This window comes from Podarcis tiliguerta (genome assembly GCF_965153285.1).
Source record: "Podarcis tiliguerta genome assembly, chromosome: 2".
NCBI classification, from domain to species: Eukaryota; Metazoa; Chordata; class Lepidosauria; order Squamata; family Lacertidae; genus Podarcis; species Podarcis tiliguerta.
In genome coordinates, this window is record NC_139535.1 from 50,736,808 (window position 1) to 50,760,105 (window position 23,298).

Here is a 23,298-nt window from a genome sequence, read left to right on the forward strand (position 1 = left end):
GCTTGGGCAGATGACGGTGTCTGGTTGTGCTGCTGCGGATGCACCACGGTGTTCCTTGTCTGCACTCCTTCTAGCACTTATTCCTCTACTAGTCACTGCTGTGGATACACGACCTGACTGTCTCCAGGTGCTGCAAGGGATTCCTACATGATTCCCACATGGCGGGGCTGATGCTGCCAGCTTTCATGTCCCATATGCAAACATCTTTGTAATGCAGAGTTGGTCTGCCAACAGGCCTGGTGCTCCCTGTAGAGCACATCCTTGGGGATTCTGCCATCTTCCATTCTGTAGACATGACCAAGATGGCGCAGACATTGTTGAGACAGGAATCATAGAATTGTAGAGCTGGAAGGGACCACAAGGGTTATCTAGTCCAACTCCCTGCAATATAGGAATCGTTTGCCCAACATGGAGCTCAAACCCATGATCCTGAGTGCGAACATGTTGGAAACATGGGCTTCGTAGAGCACATCCATATTTGACACTCTCTCTTGCCATGTGATGTCCAAAATCTTCCTGACACAGTGGTTGCAGAAGCCATGGAGCATCGTTCCTGATGGTTGTTAAGTTGCCTACAACTCACTTCCATAAAGCAGTGTGCTCAACATGCAAGCCTGGTAGACCTTCATCTTGTCATTATTAATACTGACAACTGCATTTATATCCCACCTTTCCTCCCCAGACCTCCAAGTGGTTCTCCCCCTCCCAGTTTTATGCTCACAACAATCTTGTGAGTTAAGTCAGCAAAAGGCCGAACCCCCAACATTAGCAGCTTCTTTCTACTGCCCCATAAGTTTTCTTAGCTATCGAAGTCCTTAATCTCCTCCCAAATCCTTCCCTTAAAATCCCTCTCCTTTGCTTTTGATAGAGTTTATTTTAAAAGCCCAATATCCCCCCCACCCCACCCCACATCCCACTTTTGTTTTCTTTAGCTGTGTCATTTATTTCCAGTTGACTCTTTGCTTATTTGCATTAGGCGCTGTAATTATTTCTCAAGAGAATCTGGCTGGGCTCTGACAGAGCCGAAGTCACCTGATCCTGTGAGAGACCAGAGACACAGAAAACCATTTATAACCCAGTTGGGGATCACAACAAGTATCCTGTCAACAGAATGGGATTGCAAGTGGGGAGGGGGAACGCAAACAAGCGACGTGTGAAGGAGAAGCAAAAGCAGCGAAAACAACAATTCCCAGAGATGGGATGATGAGAGAGGACTCTTAAGGGGTTATAAATAAAGTAAAGCGTGTGTTGACATCAAGGAAGAAAAGAAATAAATGTGGCACAGATTGCTTGAAGTGAAAAGCTGCCCGCTTCCTCAGTCTTAAAATGAGTCAACAGCTCCCTCACGCAAAAATGGGGTAGCTACAGTTGTAATGTGGTGTATTTTACTTCTGTGGCACCACCTGAGCTACAGGAACTGGGCAATTTACAAACGTACAGAAGGAAACGTGGGAAAGGAAACAATAGAACCAAGTGGAACAGTCAGTCAGTCAGCAGCCATAACATCATTAGACTTCACCATATCAGCTGAGGAGGAGGACTATTCCCCTGTGTGGAAGAATATAACAACATCAGTAAGCCTCATCCCAGTGGTCATGGGACTGTTGCACCCCTAAGAAGATGGGGACTCATTTATTTTTCCTTGCTGGGAGAAAAGCAGCTGGAAGAGAGTTAATTCTGAGAGGGCCAATGAGGCCAGTATTAAAACACATCTGTCTCTTCCCACCATTACGCTTCTCCTGATTGCAGCCCTTTAGATCTTAGGTTCAAGGTGGTTTAAAAAAAGAAGTCGTCAGAAATGGAAAAGTTACAGAGAACACCATGCAACACTCTCAGGATGATGTGCAAAGAGCCTCCATACAGACGAGGGAGTGCTCCTCACAAAGAAATGGAACTCCATACATGCTGAGAAGCATGTGGCTTGGGGGAAGATAGATCCCTCTCATCCTCTCACCCATAGCTGTACCCTTGGCTTTGGGGTCATGTTCGAAATCTGGCATTCCCTACCCATTTCATTACCTACAGACAGGCGCTAGACTCCTGCATTACACTTTCTGCCTGACTTCTGTCCTCCAGGGAGAGCATTTGGGCTTGCTGCCCCTATTTTTACAACACTGTTGTATGGTATTTTGTTAGAAGGCCCTGGGGGTGGACATCAGCAAATTTAAATGCATGGCAATTGTTCTTATTTCCAGATGTGGTATAGCTGGAAGCTCACTGGGCAGAACAGTCTGTCCTTTGCCGTCATGGCCACTGCCTTTCTGTCTCAGGAGAACTTTATAGTACTGAAATGAATTTCATTGCCAGAATATTCCTTTCAAGTGGTTTATAACATGGTCTTGTGCTCTTTTGTATATTATTTAGTTCTGCCTCACTCCCAAGGGCTCAAAATGGCTCTGCTTGTTATTTATCATAAGAGATTGTCTCTGCACCAGCTTTCGCCAACCAGGTGTCCTCAGATGTTTTGGACTACAACTCCCATCATCCCTAGTCACTAGCCCCTCCTACCATAACTTCTAAAGCTGGTCATCACCTTGCAGCCCTACACCACATGGAACCTCCCCATGTCAGAATACAGAGGGCTGGAATTGAGAAGCTCAGCTCTAAATGGAAAAAACTAAAACTGAGATGACAGGGGTAGAAGGCGTTAGCCATCAAAAAGAGGCCATGTGAAACATTTGTAGCAGCATGATAAAATGCACTGTGTGTATGGCAAAGAGCAAATATTCTTAAATTGGCTATATTTTTGAGAGCAAGAAGCATCAAACACCCAATCAAAATAAACAAATCACTTCAGGCAGAAAAATCACATTATACAAACACACCTAGGCTTACGTTCTACTTCCCCAAATCCATAGAATAAAACAAACGCAAAATAATACAAACAGCATACTAAGGCACCCACCAGGCACTTAAGCACAGCTCGAGAATCAATAAATGTCCTCTACACAGAAGAGACCAAAAGCCCTGTTCATTTGGGCACTTTAACATGAAATTAAGCAAATTAGCCAGTCACGCCCTACAAACAAGCAGCCTATCCCCCTCTCTGAAAATTTCAGTTCCCACTGGCAGGGACAGGAGCCAGGAAAACAAGTGTAACCCTTCTTAATATGCTAGGGACTGATTCCAGTCATTCCCAGCAAAACTTCTTAGATAGCAGCTGCCAGCCTGGCAAGGCCCCTTTCTCCTGCTGTGCATATGGCATCCAGTCTCAGCGTTTGGAGGGTTATTACTGAAGGGCAGTGGACCAGCACTGTGTGTGTTTGTGTGTGAATGTGTGTGTGTGTGTGTGTGTGTGTGTGCGCGCGCGCACACACACACACACACACACACACAAAACATATCTTGCAGCTGTTTTCCAAGTGTGGCAGACACTTCCCTCCTTCCTCATTCCCATGGATTAACACAGAACACACACATGCACAAATGAAGGGCAAAAAATAAGAAACATAAACCAGCCTGGGACCTGGATTTCTATCCAATGCAACCAAAACCCTTATGAATACAATTATCTAATTGTTCCAAGAACTGTGATTTTTTTAAACAGTGCACAGCACTGTGATGAATGTTAAAGCTACTAAAGCTTGCTCTTGTTTTAAGAGAAATCTGAACATAAGAAAATCCTGCTGGATCAGGGCAAAAGCCAATCTAGCCCAGCATCCTGTTCTCACAGTGGCCAACCCAGTTGCCTATGGGGCAAAAGCACACTCCTCAACAACTGACATTCAGAGGTATTCTGCCTCTTACAGTGAAGGTAGAAAAATAACCAATTTGGCTAGCAGCCATTTGACACACTCCATAAATTTGTCTAAACCTATTTTATGTTAGTGGCCATCACTGTCTCCCGTGGCAGCAAGTTCTGATACCTGAGTGTCATTACCTGGGACTCAGGTGAATGTCATGATCCGCTGGGGTCAACACGGCAGGCAGGCATTTCTGAGCATACATTGCTCTCATACACTGCTCTCACATGTCTATTATTTCTGCTTTGAATCAGTTTCTACTGAACAATAGCTTACAATCCGCTATCAGCAGCTAGCAGGACACCAAGGAGAGGTGGTGCCGATTAGAAACGCAGGAGATCTGCCAAGTCCCTTCAGGCTAGCTGGAAAATGAAATACAGAGTACCCCTATACACTGGTACCTCGGGTTACATACGATTCAGGTTACATACGCTTCAGGTTACAGACTCCGCTAACCCAGAAATATTACCTCAGGTTAAGAACTTTGCTTCAGGATGAGAACAGAAATTGTGCTGCGGTGGCAGCAGGAGGCCCCATTAGCTAAAGTGGGGCTTCAGGTTAAGAACAGTTTCAGGTTAAGAACGGACCTCCGGAAAGAAATAAGTACCCGAGATACCACTGTACTGACCTGCTCTCGCCCTCTTTGTCACAGAACATGCTTCTGATACACAATTGATCTCAGCCTAAGTGCTGAGCCTGCATATACATGTTCTCAGTCACAACCACAATGTATCTGTGCAATTGTCCTGCATAAAAGTACATACCTAGCTAAGCAGAGATTTTTCATGCAACTCAACCTGTCTTTTTGCTAACAAGCAGAGCCTCGCTTATCAGCTTCACATACCAGAAAGGTGAAGTGGCCTTGAAAAGACTAGAAGCTCCAAACTGACCACTTCATGTAACAAACTACCAAAAATGCAACATTTTGCATGAGACAGAAAAATACTGAATTCATAAACTTTGTCTAGAACTATCTGTTGCCATGATACAGCTAGTAGAGCATACTTTTTTGTAAACCAATTAGAAGTGAGCATGTGGAGTCCACAAGCTGTCCACGCATTCTATTATCCAAACATGTTGGTGAAAGGGATCGTTCACGAGCTAACCATGTAAAAAGAATCTTATAAAAGCATCTCAAATTTTGTATTCGGGGTCCAGAATTTGGAGCATTCCTCTGGATCAATTATTCTTACTGCAGTCTACAATAAATCTGAACTCTTTCCACAACGCTGCTGTCTTTGTTTGGCTAAAGAGGACCGGTGTATTTCCAGACCCCCTTTGTAGGGTAATACACTTTAAGAAATACTTTCCTTCATCTGTCCTGAATCTTCCAGCATTCAGCTTCATCAGATAAATGCCCGCAAGTTGTAGTGTTATGAGAGAGGGAAATTATGCATGCCATGTATAATTTTATAAACTTCTATGGTGTCCCCTTTCATTCACCTTTTCTCTAAACTAGCAAACCCCAAGTGCTACAACCTTTCCCCATAGGGGAGTTGTGTTCCAGCCCCATGATAATTTTGGTTGCCCTTTTCTGGACCTTTTCCAACTCTTCAATATCTTTTTTTAGGTGAGGCAACCAGAACTGTACACAGTATTTCATATGCAGTTCCAACACAGATTTGTATAACGGCATTAGACAAGGGAGAACGATATCTGTATTGAATCCACATCATAAGTATCCATTGTTGGGGAAGGCCCTTAGATGTACAAGAATAGGGCTAAAATACAAGAGTTGGGCAAACACATGTGTCTTGTCTGCTCTCCACTGTGCAGCTGGCTGTCTTTCTACTCCTATAGACTAATAGGACTCTCAGCAATAATAAGCACCAGAAGAGGCCACTTCAAAAGAAGACATATATTTTTCTATTATTAAACAGAAATAATACTTTCCTGTCTCAGAATAGCACTGGCACAGGCTCTCATGCTTTTGTTGTTTCAGAAAACTTCCTCTCCTTGAATAGGGAGGTTTGTGTTAATCTGGCAAGACTTTCCTCCTGCTCAAGTGTTTTCATATAGAAAGAGATTAATGCAGTAGAAGAATGGATGAGGGTCAGCTGCAACAGTGAGGTTCAGGGATTATGCCCAATCCCTCTCCAGAGTGCAATAACACTCAAAAATTCATTCTCTCGGGGAAAAGAATGATGGCATCATGGAGTGCCATAACACATCTAATACATAATCTTCTGATAAAAGGTACATTTATAGCCAAAGACTTCACTGCAGCCACCATACACCAGAATTTTGAGTCTGGAGAGCTTCTTGAACTTGATTACCTAGGTCACATTCAGAAAGGGTTTGTTGTACAAATTCCTTACTACCAAATCCTACAGCTTCTGGAGCAGTATGGTCGGTCTACCAAGAACATAAGAAGAGCCTGAATGGAGCAGGCTTAAAGGCTCATGCGATCCAGCACCCTAGCCAAACATTTTAGTGCACAGATTCATCTATCAGTAGCTTTAATATCTGCTGTTCATTAGAAGTTACATTTTTCTACCAATATGGATGAATCCGTCTGTAGAAATTCAAGTTCAGGGTGCATCAAGCACAATCCGGTTGTGCCACATTAACTAAGGACAAAAGGAGATACAAGTGGGACCTGTAACAAAATGTTGCAATGTGGAGTGCTTCTGTTTAATGCCCTACTCAGCCAGTCATGTCTTGCTTCAGGATACAGTCGTACCTTGGTTGTCAAATGGAATCTGTTCTGGAAGTCCGTTTGACTTCCAAAAACATTCGACAACCAAGGTGCAGCTTCTGATTGGCTGCAGGAGCTTCCTGCACTCAATCGGAAGCCATGGAAGCCGCCTTAGACGTTTGACTTCCAAAGAATGTTCACAAACCGGCGTTTGGGAGCCAAGACGTTTGACTCACAAGGCGTTCAGGATCCAAGGTTTGACTGTATTCTATTCTCTCACACCAGTTTTCCACCCTATCCTCTCCCATCACTCAACGTTATGACCACTGACCATGATAAGTCTTCATTGGGTTGGGCTTCCCCACTGAATATTGCTGGTACTTCAGCAAACCTTGGGACTCTCCCAAGCCTGCTGCAGTCTCTCTCTTGGACATGAGTTATGCTGTTTCAGGTGACATGAAGTCTGCACACAGAGAATTAGCTTACTATTAGTATATAATATTATGAGGATGTACGTCAAGGCCCAGGCACGTTCACTACAGCCATGGCCACAGCTAGTAAAACATTACCCTTACTAGAAGTGCTAGGCAGTTGGGGGAAAGTTATATTGATTGGGTGACTGTAAAGATGTTGTTGCAAGGCAGCTGTTGTGATTGCCTTCCTCCAATTGGCAAAAACATGCATGTTTAGTACTGGAATTCCTAGATATCAGTAGTGGTTCTGTTTTTTTTCCTTTTAAAAAAAATGGATTGTTTTATTGTATTCATTTTCTCTTGTAATCTGCATTGCTATTTACGATGAAAGGTAGTCTATAAGTGTTTTTAAAAATAAATAAAAGACTGTGAAGCAATTATCACTTGTGTTTCCCTGCTGGTTATCAACAGGGCCTCGTCTGGGTGACTTACTGAACCAAAAGCAACATCAAAGATGTTTAAAGGCTGGACTATAAAGCAGTGTTTGATGACTGAGCTGTAAGAGGCCCACAACTCTTTTGCTTCAGCGTGGAGCCTGAAGTTTCAACACTGTTCTACAAATAATGGAACCACGGAGGGGATAGAGGGAAGTTGGGGGATTGGAGAAATCCCGTATTTCGGTCCTGTACAAACATTATGCAAAATGATACAGTTGTTCAAATTTTTATTTTTTTATTTCTTAATATTTATTGTTATGTTTGTTATAATAAAAACCAATAAAAATATTATTTAAAAAAAAATCAACACTGTTCTACGACAATCAGAGGAATGGTCTCTCTCTTCATCACTCCATTTACCAGCAAGGAAGGAAAGCCTGGGCTTTCTGCCCAGAGTTGCTCCACATATAGGCAGCACAGACTTACACTCGCATTTATCCAGGCCTGTTGCTGCCAGGTCTCAACAGACCTGAGCAACTAAGCAAAGAGCCACTTCTTCTAGTTTCGTGGTGCTGCTGACACATCCCTTCTGCAAAATATCTTCTAAGCTTTTGAGCAGGTTTCATGCTACCCACTTCTCCCTGCTGCATTATTGTGTCACCACGGCACTTTGGGAAAAGACAAGAACCCAGCTCTGATTAAAGTGCCTCCCTTTTCACCTAATAACATGAACATATAGCCTGATCTGCTGCTGGCCTGACAGATGGGTGATTGCCAGAGCAAGGGCCTCCTACAGTCTGGGAAACCATGGCCTAAGCATGAAAACTCATGGGAATCAGTAACTCTAATCAAATGCATTGGGCCATGGCTGCTTATCTAGAAGGCAGGGGCAAGGCACTGGGAGCTCAGTGCAGTGTTGGCTTGCAGTGGAGCCAATCCATTGCTTCCAATGCTGTACCCAAACTGTACCTACACTGCCTTGCCTTTTGGTAAGAAGAACCCTGTTTGAAACCCTAGCCTAGAGATCTGATGCCAGTCAGCTTAGTCCAATAGATGGACTCAGCTGACTAGCAGCTTCCTGGGTTTCTATCTTGGTGTACTATAAGCCTATCTTCTGGGAAAGAGATCAGTAGGAATATTACCATTTCCTCCTCAAGTTCCTTGGAGTCACTGTTCTATCCCCAAATACACACACACACACACACACACAGCCTCTCAACTGTACATGTCCTAAAAGTTTTCCTTCTGCACATGTCAAAGGTTTGAATTCTTCCCCATCTGTCAGAGGGCTTGGTAGCTCCGCTGAAGAGCAGTACAGGAATCTTTTAAATAGATAAAAATATGCTGTCCAGGTATACAGTTGTGCCTCTTAGGGAAATGAGAGCATCATCCTTGGTGGCACAAAATTAAAACCAACAACCAGAAAAGCAGAGTACTTGCAGCCCTTGAAGTTCTGAGTCAAGTTCTTGATTGTGATGTGCAGGTGCTGCTATTAACCCATGATGTACACTGTCACGTCCCATCGAACAAAGAGAGCATTTGGAGTTTGCCCTGCTTGCCCTGTCCTTTTCAGCTGAGTCTACAGAAAGAGCACCCTGAGTCGAAACTTCCAAGTGCAAACTACACAGCACTTTTTCCAGTGAAAGAGCTTTAAAATGTATAAATCCAACCACTAATACAAAAACATGGGAGTCCAATAAAATATTGGCATCCAAGAGAAAGAAACTTGTGGCTCCAAAGGCACATAAAATGGCTGAATCATTAATAGCCCTTAACCAGATATTTTATGAGGCAGGAAATTGAAATTCAAAGCTTTTGGCTAATGTGCTATGGAACAAACAGGACAAGCACAAAAAATAAATAAATCTGTACACAACAGGGGGAAAGTAGCCTTACCTATGACCAGGAGCAATTAATTATACCTTTTTTACATATTATTCTAAATTAAATCAATTCCCCAAAGCCAACAAATATTGAATCAGTTTGGAAGCAACCATGTTGGGTGGGAAGATAATCTGGGTGCAACGCTTCTTTAGATTCATGGTTTTCTCAATAAAACACATGCAGAACCCTTTTACTAGAAGCGCCTTCCAAGTGTGGAGGGGTTGGCAGAAAGCCTCCTCTCTGGTGCGTTCACTGCTGCTCCCTTTGATATATCACCCTGTAGTGAAATGTGAGAATCTAAGAAAGGGTATAGTATTGTGGAAAGCTAACAGCTATTTTTGGCTTGAAAAGGCTTTTTCAAGAATGGAAAAACGGGACCAGAAGAACAACTTATAATAGACAAAGGGACCTGGGATGTGAATGGGTACAAGTTCACCAGTTTTACCATTTGCTACTAGATTCCCAACATAAAACTGCATCCTTGCAGGATGCTTATATAATTTGAAAAGCTAATATTATAACCTATCCCTATCTGTAAAAGTAAAAAATGTATAATGAGTTAGTTGGCAAATTGATAGGTACTCTGTGTGGACTGAAATGAGTTTGGGAATCAGATTTGGGCCAAAATATTGGTGAATTGCAATGGAAGAAGACTGGGTCAACTAAACCAGCCTAATTTATACCTTCCTATATTAGGGGAAATACAATTAAAGTTATACACAGCTGGTATAGGATATGGTTACCAGAGGTCCCCGTTTTCCGGGGACAGTCCCCGGATTTACAAATCTGTCCCCGGACAAAATCCATCCCCAGAGTGTCCCTGGATTTCATTTAACGTCCCCGGATTTATATTTTAAGTGTTGTAGATTTATTAGTAGGGAATGAATGTTGCATGATTGGTTCAACGGCACAAGACACATCATATGGGGACTTCCGGTGAGGCAAAATGGCGGGCACCACGGCAGCAGGCAGCTCCTGAAGCCAGACAGAGCCAACTATGCTACCAGGCTGGCTGCTGAGACTGCCACTGCCATTGCTGAGGGGGAGAGGAGGAGACCATAGAAGCGAAGATATTACTTCTTTTAAAAAAACAAAAACTTTTTTAAAAATAACTTTCTCTCTCTCTCTCTCTCTCTCTCTATTTTTTTTTTTTAAAGAAGTTCCCCCGGATTCTTTGAAAAAAATCTGGTAACCTTAGTATAAGACACTGGTTCAGCTTTCCCATATGACATCTGGGATTGCTCCATTATGTTGGAAGGGATGTGGACACAAAGAGACCGATCACCATCTTTTGTGGGTCTGCCCAGATACCCAGATATTCTGGGTAGTAGTACATTAAGGAATACCTAAAATAATGCATGAATCAATGGATTTCACACCTCACTTGGCATCCATGCTGGTGGCAGCAAGGCTATTGAATGTTCAAACATGAAAGTCCCTGCAAGGCCTAAACTTGGACTTATACTGTAAAAAACATTTGTCTATTGGCCATGCAGAGAACTCATGAAACAGAAACATTGAAAGGAACTTATAAAGCAGGGACATTTTTTGCAGTAAATTAGGCAATTTATCCCTAAATTGGTTGCAAGGTGCTTTCAAATTGCTCTGCTTTCTTTTGAACTACATCAGCAAGGCTAAGAGGGGAGTCTTGTCATCTGGGCAGCCCAGAACCTCCATACACACAATCCAGGTTTGCGCACCAGGGGAAGCCACTTCGGTGCTGCTAACACTGCAATTTGACTTCACACTCGGAGGCACACTCCATTGTTTCTTGAGACAGACACATACCAGCAGCAGCACCAGCAACAATGAATGAAACTGGACTTGAAGACAAGCTGGCAGCAGCTTCTCATGTCATGAATATAAGGGCTTTACTCCTGCTTGACTCCTGCGTGGTCCAGAGTTAACTAACAGAATTGAGTTAACTAATAGACTGTCACCTGTTTAATATATCAATAAAAACCATTTAAAATGAATAAATCCTACATAGAGAAGAAAAATTGTTACTTCCAGAGTCTGGGTGAAATTTTCAAAATCCCTTTTTTAAAATTTCCATGTCTGGCAAAAGCAAATGAATATCCTATTCACCTCTCCTTTTCCACTGCAAAAGCCTCAGCAGCGCCTGCCCCAAACAGCTGTTTCCCTGCGCACTAGATAAGTGTCAATGGGCCTTAAGATTCTTTATCAGAAGACCATTCACAACCAGCCGTGAAACATATTTCAGTCCCCATTTGGGGAGGGGGGAATAGCCATTTTGATTGCCTTGCCAGCACTGGAAGGATTGCACCGGCCTGCACCCACCCCCACCCACCCCAGAAATTCTTGCAGGGTAAAAGTTCAAGAAAAGAATAGTGTGGAATTGTAGGCACTCGAAGCATAATCCTAGATTGCCCTCCTCATTAAATGCTTAAAATGTTGCAAAGCCTGGAATCTACATGGCCTGGGAACTTTTCAAACAAGAGAAAATTGGCTCTGGACAGCAACTGGCAGCGAGTGGCTTTACAGAACAGAACCCAAGAGCAACTTTCTCCATCCTGCTGTCCTCCAGATGCTTTAACTACGGCTCCAAATTGCATTGGCCACACTGTCAGAGGCTGTTGTGAGTTGCAGTTCAAAGAACTGGAAGGCGCAAAGTTGGGGAAAGCTATCCTGAAAACAGTCAGTGAAGATAGCAATGTCTATCTCAGCACCTCCTAAGCACTCAGCATGTCCTTAGTAAGCAATTCAGCAATGGATGCTCTGGCATCAACTTTAAATGTGAAATAAATAAAAATAAAAATGCCTCTGGGAAAACTGCACAAGGAAAGCAGTGACTGAAGTGATAGCTGACCAGGAGGTGCTACACACAGGTGCAAATCACATCACCTGGGGTGACTTAGCTAAATGTGCATCTCAGCTCCTTGGCAGAAAGGCAAGATAAGCATGTAATAATGTGCATATTTTATTAGCAGAGTCCCACTCTAGCAATTATGAGATACACAACAACACTTTCTCTTTGGTGGCTTCCTAAGGTTTTGGTCCATATCCAACTTGTGAAATTTGCTTTTGAAAAGACTCAACCTTCTATTGCATATACAGCAAGGACTGCTTAGCTGGTTTTCGCTTAAAGCAGGAACCCCCTCAAATGGCAGAGTTTTCCCAAACAAGCATGTAGCCTTAGTGTCTCTCATGTGCAAAACAAACATCAAGGAGTTCCCACCCCGCAAAGGTAACTGTTCTTATCAGAGTAAGCTTACTACTTCCTTGTGTGTACCTACACACTGTGAAGGAAACTATGTGATGCAGCTGGTCTCAGGAAGTGGAAAATAACATCCAGAAATACTAAAAAAAAAAAACCTCCAAAGGGCGGGACAGGATTCTGCCTCTTTCCAGTTAATCCTGGCTGTTGACACACTTGCCTCACTTGGCACCTCTCTGGATTGTCACACAGCCAGCTCTTGCTCTTTGAGGATTTTATTATCCCTCCTTACACCATCCAAGCTCAGCCTTCCAATACGGAACTCCTAAGCCAACTCTCTACTTTCTGCCGCTTCTCTTACTCTCAGGCTGCCTCCTGCATTGCAGCTGGTGGCTCTCTTGCATTATTCCCAAGGCACATACCTGATTCTCTCCCTCTATCACTGCTGCGTGATCACAACTTTTGTGCACTGTGTGCTCCCAAAGACAAGAGTAAAATGTAAACATGGAATTGTATTTTGCAGTGGGGATGGGCCACCTCAAATGTGTGACAAAAATGAGTCAGCTCCTTAGATGAAACAATCTATTTGTAAACCGTAAGCCTTTAAAAAGAAATCATTTGTTCAACTTTCTCTGTGCCCTTTCCCAAAGAACACATCACATTTTACTTCACACTAGAACAACCTCGAATAGTGAAAGAAACTTTCAAGCCATACAATCAGAATAGAGGAAAGGTTATTTCTAAAGCTATCTCAAGAACATATATATGCTATGGAGAGGGCTCATGTTGCTTAGCTAAAAGAAATCTGGGCACTGATTACATTTGCAAACCCTGGTCACTCTTCCACAAGATCTGCTGTGTCACTTTCAGGGCTGGGAGTGAGCTGCAAGCCTGACCGTGAGAGTCTTTTACTCAACAAATAAACTAAAGCATGAAAGGATGACCTGTTTAAAAATAAACTACAAGGGAAAGGAAACTGAGAGGGTGAGGGGTGAGCAAGACACCTCGCTGTGTCAAAGGAGGATGACAAGGATGTTTTGGTCCTGCTCCTTTGCAACAAGGAAAAATGGAAAGGTCTTCTTGAATGTGAGATGTGATAAACAGTGGTCCACGCAACACCATCTCCAAACACAGCCACTCAACATCCTCCTGCTCAGTGTGGGGTCTGGCACAGGCCTCCCCACAGCATAGCACTGGAGAGATTCAAGACAGTACTCAGTGCTGCTGTTCCACTTGTGCAACAGACTTCTGCATTGGAACTTTCCATTCCTCCCCTTCCCCCAGCAGTCTCCTGCGCACCCTCAAAATCTGCTCCAGGGGGTTGGGGGAGACCACAGGGGAGATTCTGAGTGTGCATGAGGGACAGTATGTGTGGTACTGGAGACAATGCTGAGCACTCAGGTGCTAGAAGCCTAACACCCTCCAATTCATGCACAGCTTGACTGGATATTCTTGATGTTTATGGTTCCATGAAACATTAGACTTACTTCCAGAAACCAGAGGGCCATCCAGCAATCAGTCAATGAGGGTGTGATAAAGGAAATAAGCTACACAGGTTTCTCTTTTAATACACAGACATGCTTTATCAAAACTCTAGAAGACAGTAGCCTTTGCAATGAAACAGATATACATGTAACCCTTGCAGAGGACTGATCTAAAACCTGTTGTGGTTCCAGAGAGATTTGTGCATGCACCATTTTAACCTTGCTCAACACCAGTCCCGCACTTGAAATGAAAAGAAATGACCTACAGAGATATGCTTCCCACTTTGTACATCTTGCCCCCTCCACATGTCCCTTTCTCCATGGTGAATTACCATGGCTTCAGAATTCTTGTCTCAGCCTTGGGTCTAACTCAAATTGGTAGCTGTTATATTTGAAATTAAGCACGTATGTTTGCACCTTAAAAAGATCAGAAGTGCTCAGATACATTTCAAGAAGATGCCACCAAAACCCAGAGCTTTAACATGTCCTTCACATACAGGTTTGCTTCTTATTCATGTGACACCTTCCACCACCACCACCACCACCAGTAAGCAGCGTGTTCACCTATGCTCATAGCTTGCATTTCTTTGCCTCTTCACCTCCCATCACCTTTGATCATTGTCCATGCTGGCTGGGGCTGATGGGCATTGTAGTCCAAAATGGGTAGAACGTCAGTCAAACAGGAAGGGGTAGAGAGTTATATGACAGAACATGGGCAAGGCTTGTAAGGTGTTTGGGCTAGGGAATTACCTTGGTGGATGGGGGCTTGCTGGGCAGGACAAACCAAATGATTTCCCTCAATGGTAGGAAAAGATTCTAGAAGGGGCTGGGGGCGTTTGACCACCTTCGTAGATCAAATGATTCTAGGAGGCACAAGTTTAAAGTAGGCATTTTAAGTAAGGTTCTTAATTTCTTCTGTAAAGTGATTTTGACTGAAACAAAGTGCTGTGCCTTAGAAGAGTAACCACAAAGCTTTAACCCTCATTGAGTGTGCATAAATAAAAATCCAGTTTTGTTTACAACATGCCTCAGCCTTACTTTGATCCTCTGGTTAAGGGATAAGTGGTCAAAGTTTTTCCTTTCACGTTATTAAGAAACCTTGCTGCTGGATATTAGAAAACACTACAACATAGACCTCTTAAGTGTTACTGACAGGGAGCATCTAAGTTTTAAAGCAGCCAGTCACATTACCTCGCTCCCATTGTCGTAAGCCAAAAATGGCTTATCTCCAGAGTTTGCCACAGTGATTATTGTTAACAATCAGTGAAAGTGCTGAATAGTTACACAGGCATATGTTAATATGTTGAATATTTTCATTTAGCTGTATCTCTATGGTGTTTTCCTAATAAATATAAGTTATTTTAATGAGAATGGATTTTGAAGAGAAGCCTTAAAACATACACTTTTGGTCCTTTAGTGAGCCAAGCCTTGCATTTTAGAGAAAAGCAGTTGGTTAGAACAGGCCACATGCTATTCTATAAAATATCTCTAATGGTTATTACTGTTCCTCTCCCTGAAACAGAAGACTGAATATAGAGGGAAATCATGCTAGATGTCAACATGAAAATATTTTGGTTTGGGCTCCATGAATTATGGTAACTTTTGAATCTACTGTAGCCACACTGAAAGATCCACAATGGCAGCTGCCAACTATACCACTGAAGTAATGTTTGAATTAGTCTTTAGTTGAATACTTGGCTTGAAAAAACAAAAAACAAACGCAGGATATTTGGAAGGGCTGGAACAATTTTGCTCTCTCCAAAGTGGTACATTTCCTTTTTAAAGATCTGCACAGATCTAGATATCAGATGGGCACAATGCCATTTGGACATGGGGTCCACAGTGGAATGAAGGGGGGGGGGAGGGATTCTCCCTATGCCACACCATTCCTGCATTCTGATGTGTATCTTGCGGCTGCCTCCTCTCTGTTTCCTATTCCAGAAGCTAAGGGAGGTGCAGACATGGCCTATTCATACCCTAAAAAGCAACGCTTTTAATTTTATCCAGTTTTTAACAAATGCAGGCCAAGAATCAAGACCAGGATATTTGTGGGTTCTGTTATTTGCTGTGGAATCTCCCCTCCTTGGAATTCTCACAGGCCCTAACAGCCTAGTTTTTTGGTACAAGCCAGCAGTTGTGTTGCTTACCCATTAATAAGCTTGGTGGCACCTTAAACAAAAGACTTGTGTGTGTGATGTGTGTTTGCTGTTAACAGGTAAACATGGCTGCCCCTCTGGAATTCTGTGCCCATTGTTATCTTGAGCTACTCATTCACATTTTTAGGCACTGATCCAAGTGCCTTGATTATCGCTGAAATAATTTGCGGTCCAGTTTTCAGTAATAGCACCTATTATTGTTTCTGCAAGCATTCATAAGCTGCAATGTAAATTATAGGTATTCAGCTATGACAACTGTTGGAGAGGTGTTGAAAGAGGAGCTATATTTAAACATCAAATTTAGGTTGGTTTATTTTTTCAAGCAGTTCAAGATGCGGACTGTTCTCAAACAATCTCTCCTAGCTTGGAGCTGCTTGAACACTTTCAGATTTATATTTTCCTTGTTTTACAACACCCCCTATGGTAGATGGATGCTGCCTGACAAGCGAGTTTAGAAAACCAAAAATTGAAAGCTTGCATTATTTTTTAGCATGATTCATTTTACTTCCCTTCTATGATGAGGCAAACGTCCATGACAACAAAGTACTTAGAGAATAACTCAACTGAGGATTCAGAGTCTTTACCATTTCCAGTCCTGAGGCTCTCAGATCATTAGATACATCAGTCTGGGCTTCAGCCAGTACCGCATCTGCCTCTGGTGAAAATCTGCATGAGTATTCAATCTAAGGCAGCACAAGCCCAACTCTTCTGTTTTGTGTTTCCTGCATTCCCCCAGCTGCTCCTAAAGGCAGACTTTCCTCCATTTCCTTCAGCCTATTTGAGGCTAAGGAGACTTTGCCTGCTGACCACAGTCTCTCATATTGCATGCAGTTGGATCTTGAAGCAATGAATATCCAGTCAGAAAGAGAAATTGCACGTCTAAGTATGTGCAGCTGCCATTTTATCAATACCTCAATGAGATACTATACTCCAAAACTACCCACAAGCATGGGCCTCTATGAATATTCCAATGAGAATCAAATGTGGATCTGACCCCTGGCTTCCATAGGAGCCAGCCAACAAAATAAATGCAGAAAGAAAGAAACCTTCTGGCTAAGACGCAAGTCCAATGTATGTCTCTGATTCTTGCATTGTGTACTTTCTTCCTACCCATCTTCTTACACAAAGGTCTCCATTCTCAAGAAAGACTCATTTGGTTCCCAACCATAATATTGACACTGAGTGACTTTGTGATATGGGCTGTCCAAACTACAGTTCTCAAGTCTTTGGGTTTTCCTCTTTCTTGTGAAAAAATTGCTAAGCTTCTGGTGTCAGAAAACACTAGGAATTCCTGTCCAGGAGCTGCAAAGTTAGCAACCGTCTGTCTTGGGAGGTAATGGAGGAGTGCATCTTTGGAGGTGAAATCCAACTGTTGGAAGGTTACAGCACCTACTGTGGCTGTAGAGACTGGTATGTGAGAGACATGTTTTGTTGTAGCTGGGGCAGATTAAGGCATCTGGTTGTGTTGCTGCACATGCACCATGGTGCTCCTTCTCTCTGCGTTCCTCCCAGCAGTCATTCCTCCTCTGGCCACTGCTATGGATGCACAACCTGTCTTCAGGCACTGTGTTCTTCTGAATGGGATTCCCACACGACAGTGGTAACGTTGCCAGCCTTCATGTCACATTTGTACACATCTTTGTAATGCAACAAAACACATCAGCAGGGCTCCAATACAATTGTTTACAAATTAAAGACATTTAAAACATCTGAGAACAATCACATATCCTCCCAGCTAATAATCTCAGGGTCTCAAGGAACGGTGTATTTCAGCCATCAAATGCCTCAGTAAGCAAGTAGGTTTTTTAAGTTCTCTTGAATGTTAGTAAAGATGCAGACAGATTCACCTCATCGGGGAGGGCAATGCATTCCACAAATGAGTAACCACTACAGAGGAGGACTTGACATAGATCAATTGCCAACTGAGAGGCATCTAGCAGTGGCAGCACCTACAGGGCATCCCACATTGGTTGTAGCGTGCAAGATGATTAACACAGAATGGGACACTATTTTAGGTACTTTTATGGCTGTGTGTGCTTACACTTGAATTGGATCCAGTAGTTCACTGTGGATCTGACAGTAACCAACCTTTTGGGGGATTAGAGATGGCAAGTGAATGGCTAGGTGGGGAGTGTATTTCTAACATGCAATCGACCCTAGTCCATATAGCATTACAGCGTTGCACTGCTGAGGAAACAGAATTGACATTTGCAGAGCAGGCATTCCAAATATGTATGTGCTTTAGCCACTCCTAAGCTTACTAGTTCAAGCTCTGCAGACCTGACAGATTCAACCGGAATCAACCCAGTTGAGAGTGAGAGCAACAGGAAACAACTCAATCTGTATCTTGGAAGTGCTAGCCCTGGTTGAGACAGTTCGGGCAACTTTACAAGCACATGGAACACCTGGGGCATCTTCCCTTGCTCTCATTCATGCTACCTGCTCTGAGATATGATCATTCTGCCCCCAAGCTGGCTAAAGAAAACAGAGCCTTGACAGCTGAAACAAAGCAGGCTATGGTTGTTACAACTTTCTCCTGGGAACACAGAGAGGGTGGGTGGTGGGGGCTCATAGCTCAGCAGCAGAGTCTTGCATAACAAGGACCCTGGCACCTCCAGTTCAGAAGGCTCTCAGAGAGCAGGGCTGTTTCCTGGCTGAGACCTTGAAGAGGCACTGCAAGTTGGTGCAGGCACTGGCTAGATGGAGTAACAGAACCATCAGGCTGTATCCAGCAGTGCCATCCCATTAGCACAGGGTAAGAAACCTTAGCCACATGGGCCAACCTTGGCCACCAAGGGATCCAGTTTGGCCCACCTGTCAAAGCAGCCTGCATTATAATGGCATCATGTGATTGATGGGAGGGTTGCCCCATTCCCTGTCAAAGTTGGCCCATAGGTTCCCCACTGCTGCATAAGCAAAAAGAATTCTACCTGAGCAATAGGACTTCTTCTCATTCTCATCTTCCTGCTCCCCCCTCCAAATATGCTTTGGGGGATTGAGGGAACCCCCAGAACAGGATTTGGAGGAGGCAAAAGAGGGAGGAGGGAGGAGAGAGAGAGAGAGAGAGAGAGAGAGAGAGAGAGAGAAAATGTCCTGCTGTGCAAACAGAAGACATTGCACTAACAGAACAACTAAGCTGGCTACAACCCATAGTTTTTAACCTGCCATGAGCTGCATTTAATGTTCTGTAAGAGTGGTAGGTTGCTACTTGGGGGGACCATATATTATTATTTTCATCTCATTTCATTTAAAAAATATATATACCCAGTCTTTTAAGAGAGCTCCCTTCAACATTACAACATTTAAAAGCAAAACATCTCAATCAGTAAAAGCAATAAAACAACATAAACAACACACCTAAAAAGTTCTTTTAAAAATCACACAGAAGAAAAAAGAACAAAATGAATGGGGGAGAGAGAAAAGCAAGCCACACAATGACATCCGAAAATGTTGCAAACTTCTAATAGATACACTAGTACATAGTCAACTGCTTAATGTGCTTTGGCAAAGTGAACATAAGAAAATCCCTGCTGGATCAGACTAAAGCCCGATCTCAGCCAGCATTCTGCGCCCACAGTGGCCTACCTGGTGCTTATGGGAACCCCACAAGCTGGACATGAGAACAACAGCACTCTCTGCTCCTGCAGTTCGTATTCACCATATTGCCTTCAATACTGGAAGTGATTATAGTAGCCTTTGATAGCGAAAAGGGGCAGAGAGGCCAAATAAAAATCAACAGCAAATTTTACACCTAGGCTTGCTCAGGTGAATTCAGTGGAGTTTCCAATTGTTTAGCTGATCCCTGCAGCTGTGCTTTAGCAATAACTACTTTATGCAGTTATTATCAAGAGATAATGTTCACTGTCATGCTGTAAAAAGCTTCACCTGCTGATTTCTGCACAAGCAGCTGCTGTTAAGGGCGCAAGACCAAAGCTGGCTGGTTTTTCCTTCCTATTCAGTTGGCAGTTCTGCTGGATTTTCATGTACATTTGGCATGCGTTATATGTGCTGCATTTCATAAATGAGTGTTCCTGGAAATGATCTGTTCAAATTTGTGCTACATACATAGCAAGAGATAGCACACAGAGGAGAAAATACGGATGCTGACATGTATGCAACTTTGCCCCCATTTCTCCACGACCACCTATATTACTTCATTCTCACAAGCTTCCTGTTCTTGATCCCTAGGACACTTACACACTTTGACAACCCAGCCAGGCATTGCTTCCCACCCAATGCCAAGAACCCTCACCTGCCATCCCTGTTCTTACACCTTTTCTTACTCAACTCAGGAAATAAGTCATGATCAAAGCTCTTCAATGGATTCTATCATCTGCCACCTCTCTGAAGAATGTGGAACTCAGTCCAAAGAATCTCCATGTGGCAACTGGGAGCCAATAAAGTACCCAGCAAACAAAAAAGTGCACATGGGACCATCCCAGCCTGAACTACTGAGACACACAGAGAGAGCTGTTAGCATGTTCTAGAGGATAAAATGTTGGGTTGGTGTCATGTATGAAAACAAAGAAGTACTTCTAAGCCTCTCCTGTACTTATTGTGGTACAGGTGAAGGACCAACACACAGCAGAAAGATACTGGCCAAGGTTGTGTGTTCACATTCTCATTGTTAACCAACTTAAGCTGGAAACACGTATACACACACATACACACAGCGCTTCCAGACTGCCATTATTTTCAGGTATGATACAACATCTTCTAAGCTCCCCACAAACATTTCAGAATGAATGCTCCTTAAAACCACCCCTGTTGCCCGATTTCCCTGCAAACAAATCACTATGAATGAAACAGGTCTTCTGAAAGCGCCCATATACACAGAAGCTTCAGGTGTGGAGGCAGACTTGGCTTTCTTTGGAAAAACAGGGTTCAAAGCCTAACTCTTCCCTCGACTGCCTGGCCCATGGATGCGACTCGCTCGAGCCGCAGTTTCTCAGCCTCCATCGCTCATCTGTAAAATGGGAACATTAAAGTCCCACCTCCAAAGATTATTTGGAGGCTAAATAAGAAAAGAAGGCGGGCATCAAATATGATTTTTTTTCAAAGGGAGGGGGGATGCTTTCTACTGAGTGAGGTGGTAATCATAAGCTTACCTTTAGATGAGAGGCGGAGTCGAGGCACGCTGCCCTTCGTGGCACCGCAGCTGGCAAAGGGGTTGCAGATGAGCCACCACCAAGTCGCCAGGCCAGCCAACATGTATCCACCTTTCATGGTCCCTCGCTTTGCCTCTCGCAGGGAGGCAGCCGCTTCTTCCCGTCAGTTCAGAGGGATTGCCACCCTGACCCAGCTTCTCCCGTCGCCACAGGGACGCCCCTCAGTGCGCCGCCGCCGGCCTGCTAGAAGTGGCGGCTCCCGCAGCGCGCGCTTTCTCCCTCTACACACTAAACGAGCGCGACGCGCCCTCAGGAGTTCGAGCCGGCCGCGCGTCTCCAGCTAAAGTTTTATACAGGCAGGGCTCCACCCAGCTTCTCAGCAAGGCGATCGCCAGAGACCCAGAGAGCTGAGGCGGGGAAAGGACGCGGGAGGGAGGCGCGGCCCGCCTTCAAGGACTTCCCGCCAGCCGCACGCGCCTGAGGCGACTAAGCTGCCCCACCGAGCGAGCCACCCCTCAGGGTGTGGATGTATTTGTGCATGTGTTACATTTCTCCTCAGTGCTGCCCACTCTCTCCTTCCGCTGAGACGGGGAAGCAACTGCCAAGTTAAATGACTCCCTGCTGTAGCTCCACGCTGACTGACTGTCCATTCTCACGAAAGGGGGATGGAGTTGATCCCTGGAATTGGGTTTGGGGATCTAATCTCCTGTAATATTTCCCTACTACACCCTCCTCTCCATGCCTGCAACGGTTTTTCCATCCCAAAGAATGCACTCCCCACACCCGTTCCCCCATCTGAAAAATAAATATATTGATTCCCCACTCTAGCCAAATGGACACAGTCCAGCAGTGTGTCTCAGGTTCTCCTTGCTGCCAGATGTGTCCATTTGAACTGCCCCCGTTACCTGCTCCTTTTTGTTTCTCGCACTGATCTCATTTTACTCACATCCTGAGCTGGCGCTGGCGCCTGTTCCAGATAAAACGGAGCAGAGAAATGGGATGCCTAAGAGTGGCTTGCTCTTTAAAAAACATATTGATACCCATTTTTGAGCCTGACTGGCCTGGTCACCACAGCACAGCAACAGAATGGAAGAACATGGAGCCACTACCAAGGCTGCCTGACTCATACGTTGACCACAAGTTGGCCTTATTTCCAAGTAAATATGCATCGGCCAATGAAGGCTGGTCCATCTGAGCAGATGGGGCACTGCCCCACCATCTCAGACGGGCCCCACCTGCCTGCAATTTACATGTGTGTAGCATCAAGGAGGAGGATGGGGGCAAAACTGCCTTCTTCCCCATCAGCCCCAATGGGCACCAGTCGCCACTTTGCATAGGATGAAACTGCATGGTGTAAACTACCTTGAACACTGGTAACTGGTTCCAAGTACTGGTAACTGGAAAATGATAGATGTGTATAAAATTGTTCATGGTGGCAGAGTAAGTGAACAGAGACTTTTCCCACCCTGCTTTCATAATGATAGAACCTGGCGTCATTCAGTGAAGCTGAAAGTTGGAAGAGTCAGGACAGACAAAAGGAAGTACTTATTCACACAGCGCATATTTAAACTATGGAAATCACTAACACAAGATGTGCCAATGGCCATCAACTTGGATGGCTTTGAAAGCAGTTTAAATAAGTTCATGGACGATAAGTCTGTCAATGGCTACTAACTTACGGACTTCTCATAGGCAGCTGATTGGCTGCTATGAGAACAGGATACTGGACCAAGATGGGCTCTTCTTATGGTCTTGAGACATTTTGGTTCTGTGAGCACAGGGAGTTATACAAAATGTTTTTGAGCCACAGTGCATCTTTGAAATTATTCATCTAGTTATAACAAAGAGCATTTTCAACTATGTGGCTTTAAGAAAGTTTGATTGAATATGCTTCTAATACTTTTGCTGGCATTAAACTTTAACTGGCCAGAATGCCCACTCAGATTAAAGCATTCTCCGCTCTGCATTACCGGTAGTCACACATTCACATTAATAGCAAGGAAAGTTCAGGGTTCACTTGTGCAAATTGTCTAAGGATTCTTGCATTGTACTTCTTAGTTTCCTGTATATTCATCATACAGCTTGAGGGATATCTGCAACTGCCTGGGTTAGTATAGAATAGGTCTTTTGTGCTGTTAGAAATGTTTTGGTTTGTGTGTGTGTGTGTTTTTCTTTTAGAAGGAAGAATTTTGGAAGGTATGTGCCTTAATGCTGCAATGACATAAGAAACTACACCCCCAGAGATTGTCCGTGTCGC

General features: G+C 43.8%; 1 protein-coding gene across 3 annotated transcripts in view; it reads right to left on the minus strand.

Annotated features, from left to right (window-relative positions):
* SEMA3G (semaphorin 3G) overlaps window positions 1-21,558 on the minus strand; it is a 71,907-nt gene extending 50,349 nt beyond the window's left edge. The window contains exon 1 of one of the 3 annotated variants that reach the window (XR_014508533.1): window positions 21,042-21,544. Coding sequence is in view for 1 of the 3 variants with exons in the window: in XM_083429412.1 (XP_083285538.1) it covers window positions 21,042-21,159 (118 nt within the window). In the remaining 2 variants the exon portion in view is untranslated. Of the gene's footprint in view, window positions 1-21,041 lie in introns of all 3 variants that reach the window. The other 2 variants (XM_083429412.1, XM_083429413.1) reach the window with 2 other exon arrangements.
* Between the last annotated feature and the right edge of the window lie 1,740 nt (window positions 21,559-23,298).